The sequence below is a fragment of the Neodiprion lecontei genome, chromosome 7 (genome assembly GCF_021901455.1).
Source record: "Neodiprion lecontei isolate iyNeoLeco1 chromosome 7, iyNeoLeco1.1, whole genome shotgun sequence".
In the NCBI taxonomy this organism is placed as follows: domain Eukaryota; kingdom Metazoa; phylum Arthropoda; class Insecta; order Hymenoptera; family Diprionidae; genus Neodiprion; species Neodiprion lecontei.
Window position 1 is genome coordinate 24943745 of NC_060266.1, and position 18794 is coordinate 24962538.

Sequence of the window (18794 nt, forward strand, 5' to 3'; positions counted from 1 at the left end):
TTCGCTAACACGCTTACACTTACCCGAGTAATGAAGAATACTGAAAGCAGAGAGGGAATTACGCAAAAAAAAAAAAAAATATAAAAAAAAAAGGGAGGAAAGAAAGCAAAAAAGGAATAATAATAATGATCGAAATAACAAAAATAACAATAAGACTAATGATAATAATAATAATAGTAGTGTAGTCATAATAATTATTATGAAGAAGTGTGGAGTTATAGAAAAGTTGAACGACGAAATCCCTACGACGAAAAAACATGTGTGTGTATATACATATATATATACACATACATATTATATATTGTATACAGTGAATGCACGTACGCGTATATGTATATGCGAGTGTATAATATTCTTCTTTTCAGTCATACAGAGACATACGCATATACGCTTACGCAAAGAGATAAACGCAATACAGCCGAAACTAGACATACATAAACACACACGTATATTTATACATATATACATATATATATATATATATCTACATAAATACATACATAAATAGGTATATATATATATATATTTATATATAACGAGCCTCAAATACAAGACTGATTAGCTATCCCCTCCCCCCACCCCTCGAACGAACCCATAATCTCCCAGTAAGTTATATAAAAGATAATACAGAACAATTGTTGGTAGAAGTTCCATGTTATATTCTCACGCTCGCAGTCCATTTTTCATTACTTCTCCCCCCCTCCTTCTTCCTCTAATATTTGTTCCATTTTTGTTTTAATTTTTTTTTTCCACGTCTTTCCTTTTTTCGTTTCCTTTGTTCACTTCGCAACATACCCGCTTACGGAATAATAATAATGATAATGATAATGATAATGATAATAATGATGATAATGATAACAACAACAACAATAATAATAGTAATAATAATGATAACGATAATAATAATAATAACAACAACAATTATAACAATAAATAATAAGAAGTATAATAATAATTATTATTAGTCTTAGCTTTAATTAATAGTTTCTAGTTTTCTAGGTTTTAGTCTATACACATATATACATATGATGAATACAACAAACGTAGTTACATACCTACATGTATAGTGTAATAGTAATGACGATAACGATAACGTCAAAGTACCAGTGACCTAATAGAAAGTACCTATTTTATTTGTAACGCTTTACATATTTTATATATGTACATATACATATATATATATATATATATGCATATAAATATATATATACGTACATATATTTGTATTTATATGCATATATATGTGTACAAAAGTGTATATGCATATAAATTACATTATATTATAATTATATAATATTAATATTATACATACAATTAAAATACACTAAATTAGTGGAAGTTGTGTAAAGCTTTGTCTTATATACATACATACATACATACATACATACATACATACATACATATATATACATTATATTGTATAATATTAAAGAACTACGATGATTCGATTATTAGTAAAGGCAACTTGACGCGAGAGAGATGATGGCAAATTGAGGAGGTTCGAGTAAAAGAAAAAAAAAAAATCCATGCAAATGTCTCTCTACGCAAGTAGGTAATTAGATCGTTGATACGTCTTGCGGTGCGCGAGGGAAGGATATGAAACTGACGGTCACGATCTTTTTCGTATACTCAGAGACGTGACGCGCGCTTCAACTTCCGCGATTGTTGAAACACATTTTTCGCCGTGCTGTACAGAGCCGACAAATGCATGAAAAAATGAAAGAGCTGCAAAAAAAAAAAAAAAAAATTCAACGCAAGTCGAAACGAAATTCAGGTGATCTTCTCCATACTCGTTGCATTTTTAATAATGTTGTACGGGTACGAAGTATACCTGGATTAGTTTCGTTGTGACATACCCTGATCGCTTTGTGCGTTTAGGAGAAAGGAAATCATGAGGAAAAAAAAAAATAAAATAAAATAAACAAATAAGTAAAAGCAAGACAAACAAGACAGGAAAAAAAAAAAACGTAGTCAAGACACGAAAACACGCTGGCAGACTGAAAATATACAATATACGAATATCTATAGGTATTACTCCAATACAATTCTGATTGTTTGTTTTTCTTGTTTTTCTTGTTATTTTTATTATTATTATTATTATTATTATCATTATTATCGTGATTTATGTACAATAATATAATTTTATCTACACGGTGTTACACACATAAAGTCAAAGAAACAAACAAACACAGGCACGCTTATTATAATAATTATGCGAAATCGTTCATCCCGGAAGATAATAATATTCATCCTTGAAGCAACAATTCATCCCTGAAGTAACTCTGGGCGTACGCGTATGCGTATGTACATCCATACCCACGCGGTAATCGACGTAGAGATTATGGGTGGGGGTGTATATTTTGTTTTTCGCGCAACATTTCGAAGATATATTTCAGCAATCCACAGGAAGTCAACAATCCCTCGATCGACGCTTCTTCGCTCTCGGATACCGACAGGAATAATAAAAAACAATAACGATCGTAATAATAACGATGAGAATTATTATAATAATGATGATAATAATTAATAGAATCTTCAAAGGTTAAAATTATAATACATTTGGTGTAAATATGAAACCTTTTGTGGGTGAACAATCCATAGTCGTATTTGATTATAAATAATAATAATAATAATAATAATAATAATAATAATAACAACAACAACCAACAACAACAAAAATAATAATAATAAAAATAGCTAACTACAATTTGAGCAAATTGGTGTATTAAAATTAATTGTCTAGCTCTCTTGATTGAAAAGAATAAGAAGAAAAAAAAAGAAGATGATACGATTCTTGGGAATTCAAGTGTCGGGAATTAATTTTCTTTTCAATTTTACACTTTTAACTGTACATATGCATGTACGTATAATATTTGATGTACCGACATATCGCTCGGTGCGTATGTACCTAATTATTCCTCTCTTGTTTGACGTTAAAATAAGATATATAATGCAAGTGACCGATGAATATACATAATACAACGATATGTACGTGCTATAAATCTTATATTTTATCCAACCAACGACGATAACTTACAATGTAAACACAGTATTTTTGAGGGTTTTTATTTTCGCGTTGATTCCGTGTGTTTTTTTTTTTTTGATTTTAAACAATCGTTAATATATAATTAATAAATCGACTCATTTCTTCATTTCTGTTTTAATTCAAGTGCTTAAAGGACGTTTTTTTTTCGATAAGCGTTATACGTCGGATATAAAGATAAATAATTCTTTTTCATTCGCTGATAATCATTGATCATTTTCACTTAATATACGCGTAATATTCAAGTTATTTATTTACAATATATATTATTTATAATATATATATATATATTTTTGCTGCCGATGCTGTTGCCGCTGTTGCTGCTACTACAACTACTTCTACTACTTCTATTACTGCTGTTACACTCGCCTTTTTTTTTCTCTCAGGTCTTACAATTAGTTATTATACGGAACAAGTAATGGAATACCGGGTAATGTTTCCTATTTCACGATATATGTTTATTTGTAATGCGGTGATATTCGAGAACCGAAATGACTAATCTTTTCTTTTTGTTGGTCAAATTTTTCATTCACGTAATTATTTCTCGTCCGCTATTTTGTCGTTGCTCTCGTTTGTCTCGATAAACGTTCGAATTCATTCATCTTCTTCACCTCGTAATCATCACTGAAGATACCGACGTGCGATTCAACAACTCGAAGATCTCTCTTTTGGTACTTCACACCAAGATACGCAGCGACTACCACAACAACAACAACAACTACTACAACTACTACTTCTGCTTAAGACGACTGATTTTCAACGGTACAACAATAAAGAATATAGGGGCATCGAGAGGTCGTATTTTACATTCTAATGCTATTTATTATAATATGTTTACATACGAACGCGGTAAGATTTTTCATCCTCTTTTTCTTACCTGGTGTAAAAAAGAATTTGAAAAAGAAAAATCGCGATTGCGTTTAATCTTTGCGGAACAATGTACGCTTATTGCATACGTGTATATATATATATATATATGTATATTTTTGTTTTTTCGTTCGTCACGTTAGAATTTTTATAACATTATTGACCATCTGGTGGGATTAGCTAATTAACGAATTGTATTCTCGACTTTATTATAGGTTGTGATAAACAATTAGCGACAAACGTCGTAAAGAACGTCTCGTACGGTTAACGATATAATGAAATTAATCTGATGACACACGGAATTGTGCAGGAATTTTTATTCCTGCAGCAAAGTCGTTTCCGTTTAATTTCTTCTTCTTCTTCTTCTTCCTTTTTTTTTTTTCTTCTATAGAATTAGTTGCAATAGTTGCGGTGAAATAAAGTAAGGACATAGTTTTAGGTTTAACATGCTTGGGACAGGGATTGATTGATCGCAACGGGTTATATTATAATAATTATAAAAATATCTTCGCGTATCTACGTATATTGTGTATATGACTAAAAAAAATACATGACGAAAAAAAGAGAAAAGAGAAAAATACTAATACGATTATTGTAGTCTTACGAGGATCGTCGAGAGATCTTAATTTGGCAACGAGTCCAAAAGACTGATGGTTTGTTATATGATGCGGAAACACTGCTACAACAAAAGTATGTTTAAATATATTTTGCGATTGATCGGCGTTAAATCCGAGTTCGTAGTGCAATTGAGATCGAAGAACTGTAGAAAAAGGAAGGAAAAACAATAAAAAAAATGAAATATAAAAAAAAACGGAAGTTTTTTTAACGGAAAGGTGTAATAATCATAGGCAATGCGAGACTTTCTTGATAGCAATTATGGATCTCTTAAGATGATCGTTTTCTTTCTCCCAATATTTCTCTGTTTCTTTTGCGACGTTTTTTTTTTTTTTTTTTTTTCTTATATATACCTGCAACTAAAAAATGGGGGGGGGGGGATTGAGGCGGAGCAATATAGCGTGTAATTGTTATAAGTAGGTATTCTTATATTTTTGGGTTAAAAAAATATGATTAAAAAAAAGAAAAAAAAAAAAAAACAGGAGACAGAAAAAGAAATAAATAATGATACATCTATATATTACATACATTAATTTTTACATTACATTACATTAATATACATCTATATACTTATATTTAGGCGTAAGAGAATAATTGTTACAGAATATAGTGCGAAAGCAAAAGGAAAAGAAAGAAAAAGCGGCAAATTTGCTAATAGCTTGGAGGTTTATTTTGTAAAAATTTATTTCTACAAATATACAATAATATCCGTATCTTATCATTAAACGTACGTATATGTATAATATATACATTATATTTCTCTAGCGAAGCTTAAACGATGTAGTTTACGAAAGAGAAGGAAAAAAAGAAACGCGGAGCGAAATATCGTCAAGTTTCTAAGTCTTCTTCAATCGGGTTAGCAAAGTTAGAAAAGCGATGAATGAAAATGAAATATAAATTTTCGTTAGTCAAATTCTACGGGAAATGGTACATTGTTCGCACATCCGTACAAACAATACAGTAATTGGTTGATTCATATTCATTTAACTTTAACCGATAATTTGCTTTCGTTGTTTTATCGTATTTGTAGTATTTTAATGATAAATTTACGTTGTGAAATGTGCGAGTAATTTCTTAGTTGAATAATTGTGTTTGGAAACGATTACCAATCATTTCAGAAGCACAAAGAAATGAATATAAGTTGTTTTTTTTCTTTCACTCTCAATGTTTCTTATATATTTTAATTATCTCGATAAATGAGAATGCTTCATAATAATAAAAAAGTGTAATATTAGCCAAGAGAATTGTTACTAAGTTTCAGCTTTAGATTCACACGTTGTAGGGGAAAAATGGTCGAGTAGGTAATTGAGAATTTTGATAAGGCGAAGAGAAAACAGTATTCCCGTGATTGCAATATTTGCGGATTGTTAACACTGCTGTAACGATTAGATGAGAGTGTTTCCAAGATTTAACCACGGACGATCAAGTATCGCCGAGTAGGTATAATCCTAATATAATATACCGTTGTGCACAACACGTTATAAGCAACTACGTGGCTATTAATTGTAAGTGTAATTATTATTATATTAGGTAGGTATAAATATGCGAGAAACAGGAAATTAATCTAAGTACCGTCGCTGCTCTCTCTCTCCTCCTTTATTTAACGGGTCATTCGAGTATATTAGCTAACGCATTTTTTTTTGCAAATTTTTGCATCCAATCCCTAGCGACAACGATCGGTAAAGTTTGCTCGTTTTTCCCTACTTCTGTTTTTTAACGTTAGGCAAACGCTTTTTGGAAAACTTTATTGGCAAATCGATTCATTACCTGGAATTTATTAATTATTAAAACGTGAATTCATTATTCATTGTGTATTTTTTAAATGCGTGAATTATTAACATCGCCTTTTAAAGAAATTTTTTTTTTTTTTATTATTATTCTCAAGCTTTTAGAATTTCACATGTTAGCCAACGCTTGCCTGGAATGCCTAATAGTGTAATTGATAATAAAAAAATTTGATAAAGTTTCTCTGAATGCTCTATCCCTGTTTTATCGTTAGATAATTCTTGAATGGCCCCTTAATTATTAACACGGCGATAAACTTTTGCAGCAAGATATGTTAAACGCGTGTATACGTATTATAGAAACGTGTACGATCGAATTGCGAATCGTGGCGTGTTTACTTATTCTCTTCCCGATATCTCTGCGTCGTTATAAATAATAAATTGAAAAAAAACAATGAAATATTAAAATGCAAAAAAAATAATTACGGAAGAAAAGTCGGGCGGAATTTACCGTTCCAAAAAAAAAAAACCTGAAACTTATTGATTGATCTTGACGATGATCCTGGGGATGAAATGTTTTTTAAAAATAATTTTAAAAAATTTGACAAGAAACTACCGGCTTATAATACTTCATGGTAGTTATTATTACGTACCTAATATGGGAGATTGAATGATTCATTCGAACAATAAATCTCCATGCGCTGTTATGTTGTTATATACGTAGGTGATAGTCGTCGTTAACTTATCGATCATTATCGAGAGGATTTTTGTGAAGAAGGCGATTTCACTTCGATGAAAAAGGCGAGGGAGAGACGGTTATAGATAAATAATTGACGATTCGGCAAGTGCCAAAATGTTTTGCCGTGTGACGCAGGAAATGAACCGGTGAAATGTGAATTTAAAATTTCAATGCGAATTCGAACCTTACAATGTATTTCAATAGAGCTTTTCTTTCTTTCCCTGATTGATTATACATCACAGGTACGCGATTGCGGAGGGAAAAAATTGTAGTGATAAAAAAAAAAAAAAAAAAAAAAAAAAAGGGTCGTAAGAAAAGTTTAGGAAAAACGAAAATAATTCCGGTACTGGCCGGATCTTGACGATGTGTTGATAAATCTGAGCAGCATATTATTTTCTCTACATACGTACATACTTTAAGCATATGATATACATAATAGTTTAGATTCGGTCAGTTATTATATGCGAAGCACGTTTTGCCGTAACTCTATTTCTTTATCTATATATAATAATAATAATAATCATAATTATATTGTTGTAATGATAATAATAATAATAACAATAATGATAATTCTGATAACCGATCATCGAAAATTTCTCCGTCAATTCTGGAATATTCATCAATTCATATATATATATTTATAGTACTTACGCACAGCGGATAATGATTACGATATGTGATTCGCTGAAATTGTTGTTGTACACAACTTGTAAAGAAAATCGACGTAGGAAAAGGTTGGGAAAAAAATAAGGTGTTTATCGGTGTTTCATGTGTCTTTCGTGAAAGAATGAAATCACAAATATAGTATAATTGCTGCAATCCTTTAACGTAACTTACAATAAAATAATTTTTAACAAGCTACAAAATGAAAGATATTGAAAATATATTTAATCCAATTATAATGTGTGTAAATTACGTATTTTAATTTGCTATTCTTATTACAGGATATTTATACTTGTGCGCACGAGTTTTTTTTTTTTTTGTATTTCTTCACAATCACTTACAATTCTTCGATTCACAATCTTCTATAGAAATTTATCTCAACGTTGTTCCAGATTCCAAGCTTTTCTTGTATGAAATTCGATGTTGCCGACACAATTTCTGTCTAAATCGTAATATCGTTTTTCTCTCGAGAGTTTCGAAAACTGGAAACAATTGGGACGGATTATAATAGTAAATATTACCGGTTCTTTATGACATAAAAATAAAAAAAAAACACAAAGAAGACAAATAACAACAATAATAATAATAATAACCGCTACTCGTGCAGCCTGCAAAAATGAGAATTGAAAAGAAAGCTATCTCCGTGACCTCGAATTTTATACGCACCTACAGAATATCGTAAACCATGTATTACTTTATATGTATGTAGAGTAAAGGCAATATCCGGGGGGGGGGGTAGAAAATTCCATCCGGGTAATTATTGGAATTGTTGTTCGAGTTCTGCAGGGTATCCGGTGTAGGGTATCGAATCGGCCCTCGACGTCATCGCACTATACGGACTTCGTGAACGCTTAAAAGTGCACTGGGACAAGGTGACGTGTTTTAATCTAGTGAAATTCTGTACCTACCATGTATCAGCGAACTACGCGCAAATGCCTTTCCCTTTCTTGCGGTTTTATATGCATATACGTGATATATGGTGTGTGTGTGTGTGTGTGTTGCATATAACAGGTTGCAGATTTAAACGTAAGGGAAACTTAACCATCCTCAATCTATATTTATAACAATAATAGTGAGATGATGCGCTGTTATTATATTGATTTTTAATTCAACTGCAGTCGCGTTATTTTGTTAATTATTTTAATTTGTATATTCATTCTTTTTACACCATGTTTAAAGAACACGTTTTATGTATAACGCGGTACTATATGTATATTACACGTAATTCAGCACGAGAGAAAGAGAGAGAAGAAAGGGAAAGAGAGAAAGAGACGCCTTGAACCTGAGTCTATACGTGTAACGTACTTGCGTGTACCTTATACCTATATGTAGGACCTATACTCACGGCACACGAACGTTTACCGAATGCTTTTACCGTTACCACCTGTTTCACACTCATCTCATCCCGGTTACGGCCGAACACGACGTATAAAATGATTTTTTCAATTTTTAAGCCGCCCTGTCATAATACAGAGTTTCACTGTACGTGTTGTTAATTACTTCCGCTTGTGAGAAATGCAATTTTTAGTTGGAATAATATTTGACTTTGTCTTCGACACGTGATAAAAGAGAGAGAGAGAGAGAGGGAGAAAGAAAAGGATGATGGAAAAAAAATCATCCGAGTACTGTTCTTTCATCTTTATAATTCACGAAAGACGGCCGACACACACGGAATACAACATCAATCGTATCAAAAGTTCGCGTAATTTCGATTCAAACTGAGTTTGCGCCCCGAGAGCACATGGCCTCTTTATATCCGTAGCCAGATACTCGTGGAATGATAAAATAATTCCACCTTATAACTTTGGCTTGGTTTTCTCGATGCTGCCACTGCTTATTCTGCAGCAAAGATGCCTTCCAGCATGTCTTTCTCTTCTCGGTGAGATTGCGGGGTAAAAAATTCGCTTTCACGAAAGTCATTCTTGCCCATGGATTATGTGCGTACCAAACTCTTGACGCTTGTGTGCGTGTGTGTATGTATGTGTGTCTTTCATTTTCTCATGATTAAAGGTATCTCTCTGTACCGACTCGAAGACTCTGGATAATTGACTCTTTGATCTACCAGTTGGACGATTAAAGATTCGCTCTGCCCGCGAATGACGGAAGGAAGCGTTTATGAGTAATCTAATAACAGCGGTATGTAATTTTCCAGATATAATGTAAGATTTTTTAGTCCAATGAATCTGTATTTACCTCGCCACGTCGTAACGAGTAATGATTTCTAGGACAGCCAGGATGATTCTTGACCCAGTGCGGCGAGTACAATCTGCGGAAATTACCACCGGACTTGAATGAATGGGTCGCGTGTCTTGGGTCTTGAAACTGATTCCCACCTCGCACGAAGAATCCGACAAATGCAAGTATAATTTTCCTCGACCTCTTACGTAAAGTATGTATCACGGGGGAAGCCGGGCTGCGGTAATGATATACGTAGTACTGGGAAAAGGCCTCGATAAGCCTATTGTTGAAAAACCACAAGTGAAGTCAAAGGCGCGCGTTGCTTGTCTCTGCTCTGCCAACCCAGATTTCCTCCCGCGAAGTTGCCGGCCAACTAGGCTATCCGCGGTACGTTTTACCGTTAATACCGTACCTTGCAGTACGCGTTACTTTTCATGCAATTACTGAAACGCGACCCTTGTTCGAAGACTTTTGTCTCCGCTAGATCAACGAGCAAGCCCAAAATCTGGGCGAGGCTGAGTGAGTACCAATATGGCGCCGGAGAGAGCTGTCAGCTGATTATTTTTTCATCGTTTTCGGCTCTTTGTTCGCCTATCGAGACATGTAAAGCCTCGCGCAGGCTCTCAGGCTGCTAAATAATCGCGTCGGATCGATTCGGACGAAAACATGATGCCAAAATTGATGTTTATTACGAAATACGACTTGCTTCCAGAGCGCGGTCGTGTTTTTATTTCGGTTAAGCAAATTCGAGATTCAGCGAAGAATTTTCGTTTCTCCCGACATAAGGAGCGACGAGTAAATAATAATGATAATAAAGACAAAAAGGAACGCGTGTGAATTACAGCTGCAGGTAGATCGCGAAGAAACTCGGGGCTGGTTTTACGCCTGGGGGCCACAACCGGAGACACAGCGACGCGTCGGGAGTGAGAAGCCGATAGAAAGGCAGCAGCAGGTTACCAGTTATCCGTGGCGCGTCGTCCAGAATGCACGCGATGAGGATACCACGAATATTCTGGCCTGTCGCCGCATGATAAAAATGTACCGTGCGTGTTGTTCTTCATATTACTATTCCCGTTGACGCTATTTTTCAAGTAAAAATATATCCAGTATTTTACCCCGATTAATCTAAGCCCAGCTGCAACTCTATAAAAATAAAAACTGTCAGGCGCGCGCGGTCGAAACTCCCAACTTTCAAATACAAGTTACGCACGATCGTACGACTGTATTTCGAGGACTCGTGTGAATTTGCCAGTACTTCGACGGATTCGTTACATGTTCAAAGTTCTTTTGTTTCGAGCGGCGGGAAAATTTCTGTTGTTCTGATTTCCCGTCTCCGTCACCAAACGATCAGCCGTTTTTTGTTTCGGGGAATTTATTCCCTCGTACACTTGTTCGTATAATCATATGTCCGTGAATTAGTGACAATTTCAATCGTTATTTACCAAGTTCGAGCAATAATTCTCTTTACCTGCGCTGTACACGCGTATGTTGTATACATATATATATATATATATAGGACACTTCGGGTGAATTCCGCGGTCAGCTGCTAGATACAGAGAGTCTTGTATTATACCGTGCTGCTATATCACTGCGGTAAACCGCCTCCTCTCATCGTCGGCAATGTAGCAAGAAGAACGAGATACAGAGCAGAGATTATTCGTTCCCGGGAGTGTCTTCGAGTTGTATCTTCTTCTGTCCACCGTGAAAATTCATCATATATAACATAGGATGCAGTTCCGTATTTCATCCGAGGGATGACAGGACTCGCGATTTACATCGGGAGGAATCGAGTACATTCACCGTAAACGTTGACTGAAAACGTGATGGACAGGCGGCTTTCGAAGTGTTGGATAATTATACGGAATATATATAAGCTACAAGGTAAGCGGTAAAAAATTTTTATGCTCAAGGCGGAAAGTATTTAAATTTTCATCACATCTTACACGCGTGCGTTTATGTTATTTACATGTATAGACAAACTTGCGGTATTAGCTGTATGTATAGGTTTGACCGAATGATGAGAGTACAGTTTCTAACCTCTTAAAAATTTAGGTATCTTAGCGATTATCGGCGATAGAAATTCCAGAAACGGAAAATCTATACTCGCGTTGCATCGTGGGAGCAGATCAATTGTTTTATTCACCGCCGATTTGGTGGCGGTAAATTTAAATCTCTCTGGAACGTTGACCACTGATCGTTCATCCTTGAGATTAAGTATACATTCCAATTATCCTTCTTATCATCGACCAATTCCGCGTCGAGCGTTTAACGATGAAGTTACCGCTTAAAACCGAGACCGTAGTCGGATCTCGTATGGGCAAGACAAGGTCTATACGGTAAACTCGTGTAGACCTACATATTTCGAATGCTTGTGTGTACATACTCTGTGGATAAAAGATGCGTGGAAAGAGACGGCCGGCCTAGATTCATCGAGCTGGGAGATGTAACAAGGTCTCGTCGTTTATTCGCATCATGCGCTTCTGCACACATCATAAGTATGCCCACCTGTAAATCGTAATACATACCTACATATTAGGGTGGGTTGACATTTGTTAACTTCTTTTTTTTTCTTTCCAAGTACTGAAAAAAACAAACATTGTCTTAAAACCTGGAGGAAGTAGGAAAATATTTAGAGGTCTCTAACAATTATTGATATATTTTTGATTTATTTTTATCTGCACACCTTGCGGACTTGTATGTAGTTTAATATTAATAAAAAATATTACAATAACTGGTAGCGACTTTAAATATTTTCCCATCTCCTCCAGGTTTTACGACAATTATTCTCAGTATTTGTCGAAAATTTTTCGAGTGGCAACTTAAAAAGAAAACGTTAAAAAATGAACCACCCTACTATATACGTACGTACATTTCGGGGTTATATGTTTCCAGAAATTACAGCGCTGAACAAACGTTTCCGAGAAATTTGCGATCACGGATCGATGATTTTTATAGCATTTACGAAAGGCAGTCTGTTTCGAGATTGATTTTTAAACTCGTTAATATCGGTAATTATGTGTATATTCATAGGTACAGAGGGAATAGAAACTTTCTCCGTTGTTATATCGCAAAATTAATTGCATTCGATACGGTTCGGGGAATTGCACATTATATTCGTATAAGGTAATTGTTTATTATTACGCTGTCATAACAACACTGCAGAGTATTTGGTTATTTTTCTCTTTCGAATCACTGTACTTATGTCACTGTCGTGTGAAATTTTTACAAAATTCCACGATGCAAAACCAGTTTTACTCAACACGCGTGAGCCGCTTCAGATACTTGACAAATTATACAGGCCACGCTACCGGCCGAATCTCCAGAATTATTTACCGAGGGATTCACAGATCCGTGAAATTTCGACAATCCATGATTTTTCGATTCTTTTTATTCTCGCTTTGTTACAGGCGTAATTAAAGAACGTAACAATAAACATCAGGAATCATTGTTTTTCCCCATCTTTTTCAATAATTAATTTTAACCATTTGTTTCGTTACGACATTATACAAGACATCATCGATTGCGTGAGAAAACGTAACGACAAGTAGTTTGCGGAGAATGCGTATGTATGTATAAAAATATACCATTACAATACCTGCATGGATAATTATTATTCAGTTTTCTACGAGTGTGTGTGTGTGTGTGTGTGTGTGTGTGTATACCTATGTAATGTACTTGCCTACATTATATGTGCAACGCTGTCGAGACCCGTCAGGTGTGACGTCTAGCCGTCATATGTACACCGTTCTTTCTCTCTCTCTTTCTGTTATTTGCGTAACATTTCCTCTATTGTCGGGTTGGACAACGGTCGGTTACTCGTTTCGTCGTGGAAAAAAAAAAGAAAAAAGAAAAAAAAAACCACGAGAAGAAAGAAGAATAAAAAAAAGGGAACTAAAACCTCCCATATACCGGATGCCGCTTTTCATAGTTAGCCACAAGCCTCAATGTGCAGTCTCGAGTTGAATGCTGCGCGTGTAACATCGTTTACCACTTCCGATAACTGTGTACAATTTGAAAGAAATCGGAGAATATACGTCGTGGTTTTTTTTTTTTTGTTGTTTTTACTTTTTTATCGTCATCTTCTTTAGTTCGTTTCTTCGTCTCCTCGCTAACTCGGGCACGCGTTAATTTTTTCATTCTTCAATTTTATTGCGTACTAATTTTCAGGCCGGTCAAAGCCTCCGAGCCGTATATAAAATGCTCCTCCATTATTCTCCCCGTTCAATTACCCAGCCAGATTTGGGCTCACATTGGCATCTACCACCTACCTGTGCCATCGAACTATACCAACTTCGAGATCGAGGTTCGACTCGAATCGCGTTTAATACGAGTCCACGATTTTAGTATATTATACACGTGTATGCGCAGGTATCACCGTCTTCTCTGACTGTAAAACAGGTTCTGAATCGTATGTCGAAATACGCGGGTTCTTGCCGATCGTTCCATATGTAACATGTAGGTGTGTATTTCTTTTGCGTAGGTATAACGATTACGATTTTCGACTAGGCCGGTTATTTTTTTTTTTTCCCACTTACGCACCCTTCGAAAATTTAATTTTTTACCCTTCAACGAAGTCTCGTCAAACCGGAATTCGGAAGTGAAAATTCTCAAAGTACCGGTTGCAATTTTTCAAACACTCTATTAACCGAAATATCTCTATAACTGTACAAGTCGGAATGCTGTATTCGATTTCATTTAATAGATAATCAAATTTTGTATCAAAAAGGTCAAGACTATACTATAAACTCGAATCTTCATCTTGTATTCGATACGAACGTTTAAATTTGACTGCATATATACAAACATTATATTCGAGATGAGTGAATCGCAAGTTTTGAAATTTTGAAAATTACCTTCGTTCGTTATTTTTCTCTTTTCCTCTTCTCCGCTATCTTGACTCTACGTTATAAATTTTTCGCAACGCGTTGCGAATTCTCTCACGTCTCGTCCTTTTTCGAGGCATACGTGCGTCGCGTGTGTACGTACGAGGCGCACGATGCGTCTGAAAAATATCTCACAAGTGTGTTGTTGCGTGCGTGTACACGTCGGGAGATGAGACGAGAGTAACTCGAGGAAGATAGCCGGTGTATAAGGCTCTTTTAACGTTCGAGTGATGTTAGGAATGCACGCGGCGGGGACGGCAGAAACCACCGCCGGCGTCGGGGACCGTTACTCGCACTTGTACGGGCACCGATCTCTTCAAAAGAGAGTTAACCACCTACCGTCATCATCCTCGTCGTCGTCATCCTGCCGACACTCGCGCATGGACCAAACCCTGGCCGAATACCGTCATCCCAAGTCGTCGCGGAGCCGGAGATCGATTTAGGCAATAGGTCAATTAAACTTGTTGCGTATTTAACACTTTGAGTCCCAGTGGCTAATCACCTATTTTATATACATTTTTTTTTTGCATGTTTAGAATACTTTGAAAACGTATTTCTTTGCGATTTTTTTCAAAGGTCGCTGATTTAATGAACTCAAAATGGCGGATCAAATATGCCCGACGAAAATTTCAGATTCGATCGAATCTGGAGAAAAAACTCTGTGACGAGGATGTGTTTTCGAAAATTCGGTACAACGAATCCAATCAGCGACCCCTGAAATCCCTGCGTAGAGTTCTTTTTTTTTTTTTTTTTACCGTATTCGATTGAATTTGAAATTTTCGTCCATGTCGTATTCGATCCACCATCGCGAATCTTTGAAGTCTGCTTTCAGATTAGTAATCAGCGAGCCCGAAACCCACAGAATACTATCTTGTTGTCAAAGTTGACTCGTGGCAACAAATTGTGACTCAAAGTGTTAAGTGACAACCGAATGAAACCCCAGTCGGACAAAATGTAAAAACCTAACGTGATTTAGTGTAATTTAGATATCATACCGAACTTTCAAACGTCGCGCACCGCAAATTCTCCGCGACTTGCAGATCTCGCCGATTTGCAAACGCGATATTCTACTTTCTATTTCCTACATTCTTCGCCGAGTCGCCTAGTCGGGGTCGCAGGTCGAGGGTCTCTTGTGACCCTGTTGTGCGGTTGCTGATATATCAATCGGATTCCGGTGGGAGAAAGAGAAAAAGAGAAAAAGAGAAAGAGAGAGAGAGAGAGAGAGAGCAAGGTAGAAAAGAATTTTCGAGCTCTGTACCCGCATATCATACATGTGTCTATAATATATCTATAGGTACATGTATTACAATTACGATATTATACTTTCTCCCGATGATCGGGGTGTTTAGAAATCTTTACGTCTATTCGCGTTATTATTATTACTATTATTGTTGTTATTGTTGTTGTTGTTGTTATATCGGAAATGAAGAGAAGAATAATTACGCTCGACGGAGGAGGAAATTAAATTGGTATGTATGTTGTGAGAAAATCCGAGAGGTCTTTGATCGTTGAACAAACGTGACAAAGCTGCGCGTGGATATAATATTCGGTTGAAACGAGTAGGCGGGATCAAAGTTACGTGGAGTTTCTTACCGGTTGATATTATGAATTTTGTAATTTAACGACGTTATTTGCATATCCTGATACAGAGAAAGAGAGAGAGAGAGAGAGACGAAGAAGCTACTAACGGAGCAATCGTGATGGGATCAGGCTGAAAAGAGAGAAACGGAGACGATTCGGTGCCGATTTCTTCACATTAAGCTTATAAACGACGAAATATTTATATACTGTATATTGAAAATCTGTTAAATAAACTTAAAACTTATATAATTTCAGGATTTGGCTATTACTCGACGGCATAACTCTGGATTAACCGAGGCGTATGTACATATACATGCACCTATATATACACGTTGCTGTGCGGAGGAAGAGGAGCGGATGAAATAATGAATGGACCAAATTGAGAGATCGCTGATGTCGAGTGATAAAAAAAAAAAAAAAGGAGAGTTTCTCGTTGAAGGAAAAAATAAATAAATAAATAAAAACGGAAGATATTAAAGAAAAAGGCAAAGAATTGGAGAAAGATGGAGATTCTGAAGAACGGACACGAGGAATTCGTCACCGTTGTTAGCGTGGGCAACGCGGATGCCGCGGAATTGGAGAATTTCGTGACTGTCTTGTCGATCGGAAACGGGACGGATAATATCGACGGGGTTAAAAAACGGTCCGATAACGAGAACGGCGCTCAAGTCGACGATGATCGCGAGGAGAGGAACGAGGCCATCGGACCCGAGGCACACCCCGAAGAAGAGGTCGACGTTTTCAGACTCCCGGGGGAACGGCTGGGGTTCGGGCTGAAATTCGAGGGCGGTAACAAGACCTCGGAGAAGGTCAGGAAGCTCTTCGTTCAAAGCTGCGCTTCCGAGAGTCCCGCAAGCCGGGCGGTTTGCTCCTGGGGAACACTTGGCGAAGGAGACGAGGTGAGGATCTGAGTTGAAAGTATTCGTTTGTTGCGTTGTTGGATAGATATTCTTAGCCAAAAGCGAGTCGCGGTGAGAATTAGGAGAAAAAAGAAAATTGACAAATATTAATCGTGACTGAGTTGACGAGATAAATTGATAAATTGGTTAGACAAAAATTTGTGCAACAAATATCCGGTGGAATTTTTTTGAATTTTCTGTAAAATGAATTCAATGATGCTACTACATGTGTATGATTTTTTTGGAATTCTCGACGATTTTGAAATACCTGTTTTAGAGAGTTTTAAAAATTTTCAAAAACGGAGATCGAGTCCTGAGGTTCTGTATAGGTTTTCGTAAATGGTTGTACATTAGATAAGACTGAAGAATTTTCAAAGGCAGGAACGAATAGTTTCATAAACAGAGCGTTGGAAAATTATGGACTACGGAATTATAAAAAATTTCTGAAAATTCCAAAAAAATTCGTAGGTATTCAGAAAAATCAATGATTTCATTTCATGCGCGGCAAATAAAATTTCACTAGATATTTGTCACGCAAATATTTATTCTTCCTTCGAATTATACCTGGTCTCCGAATATTCGCGGCATCGGAAATAAAAAGACACGTAACGTTCAAAACTCGGCTAATGGGTTTATAGATATAGGTAGATCACACGGGTGATGGAGAGAACGGGTCTAGTGAGATGTTGCTGTAAGAAATAGTCAATGGTAAAGAGCCTGCGGAAGAAAAAGATGAAACGAGATTGAAACGAAACTAGGCGAACACTCTAACCGAACAACAACGCCTTGAATTCGATGATCGGTTTTAATGCCGGCAATTTTATACGGGTGTATGGGTATAATATAGCTTTCACGATGCACGGTATGTAGGTAGGTAGGTAGGTAGGTACTGCCTACATACCTAGCTATAATACCTTCGTCTATATCCGGCGTGGTTATCTCTCGCGGTATGTGGCCCATGGAATTCCAGATCGAATAAGACTAGCCGACGATTTACCGCGGCGATCTTTATTTTTCTTCCTTTTACACTTCTCTTCATTTTATTCTATATTATACTTTTTCTTTTCGAGGGAGATGAATGGATAGACAGATGTATGGGGATCGAAATAAAGATAGATAAAAAGTGGAGAAGCGAAAAACACGCACATACGGTTTTTTTTCCCAATCCTTTTTTTCTCGACGTTCTAGATTTTTTCCTTTAATCTTCGGTTTTTTCTTTTTTTCATTTCTAATCGCTTCTATTTATAAACCGCCAGACGATGTGTTTTTGATTTCTATAATTACCGTGGTCGATATAACGGACACCGGACTTCGGTAAACGTAATTATATACCTTGACGATCTCTTCTCTAATAATACAAATGCATCCGTTTGAAGTTTCAATTATATTTTAGAAATGAAACATTCGATTATAAATACAGGTTCTGTAATAAGTATGTACATTGCTATGGCGGCCGGAGGAGCACATAGATAAAATGTAGGATATATATAAACGATCGTATCCCGAGGAAGAGAAAATTGCTAAACGGTAATACAATACAGCTGCGTAATTGCAATTTTATTTTGTTAGTTTTTTTGATTTTTTTTTTGTTTTTTGTTTTCT

General features: G+C 35.9%; 1 protein-coding gene and 1 long non-coding RNA gene across 2 annotated transcripts in view; one reads left to right on the forward strand and one right to left on the reverse strand.

The window, feature by feature from the left end:
- Positions 1 to 7472: 7472 nt before the first annotated feature.
- LOC124295472 lies at positions 7473 to 10174 on the reverse strand. Its single transcript, XR_006905410.1, has 2 exons — positions 9845 to 10174; positions 7473 to 8133 (listed from the first exon to the last, which is right to left on the reverse strand). It is a non-coding gene; the product is annotated as an uncharacterized LOC124295472 (long non-coding RNA).
- A 627-nt stretch (positions 10175 to 10801) lies between these two features.
- Positions 10802 to 18794, forward strand: part of LOC107217434 (serine-rich adhesin for platelets) — a 40808-nt gene continuing 32815 nt past the window's right edge. The window contains exons 1-2 of the mRNA XM_046745556.1: positions 10802 to 11710; positions 16549 to 17192. Coding sequence (XP_046601512.1) covers positions 16797 to 17192 — 396 coding nt within the window. The 5' untranslated portion in view covers positions 10802 to 11710; positions 16549 to 16796. The remainder of the gene's footprint in view (positions 11711 to 16548; positions 17193 to 18794) is intronic.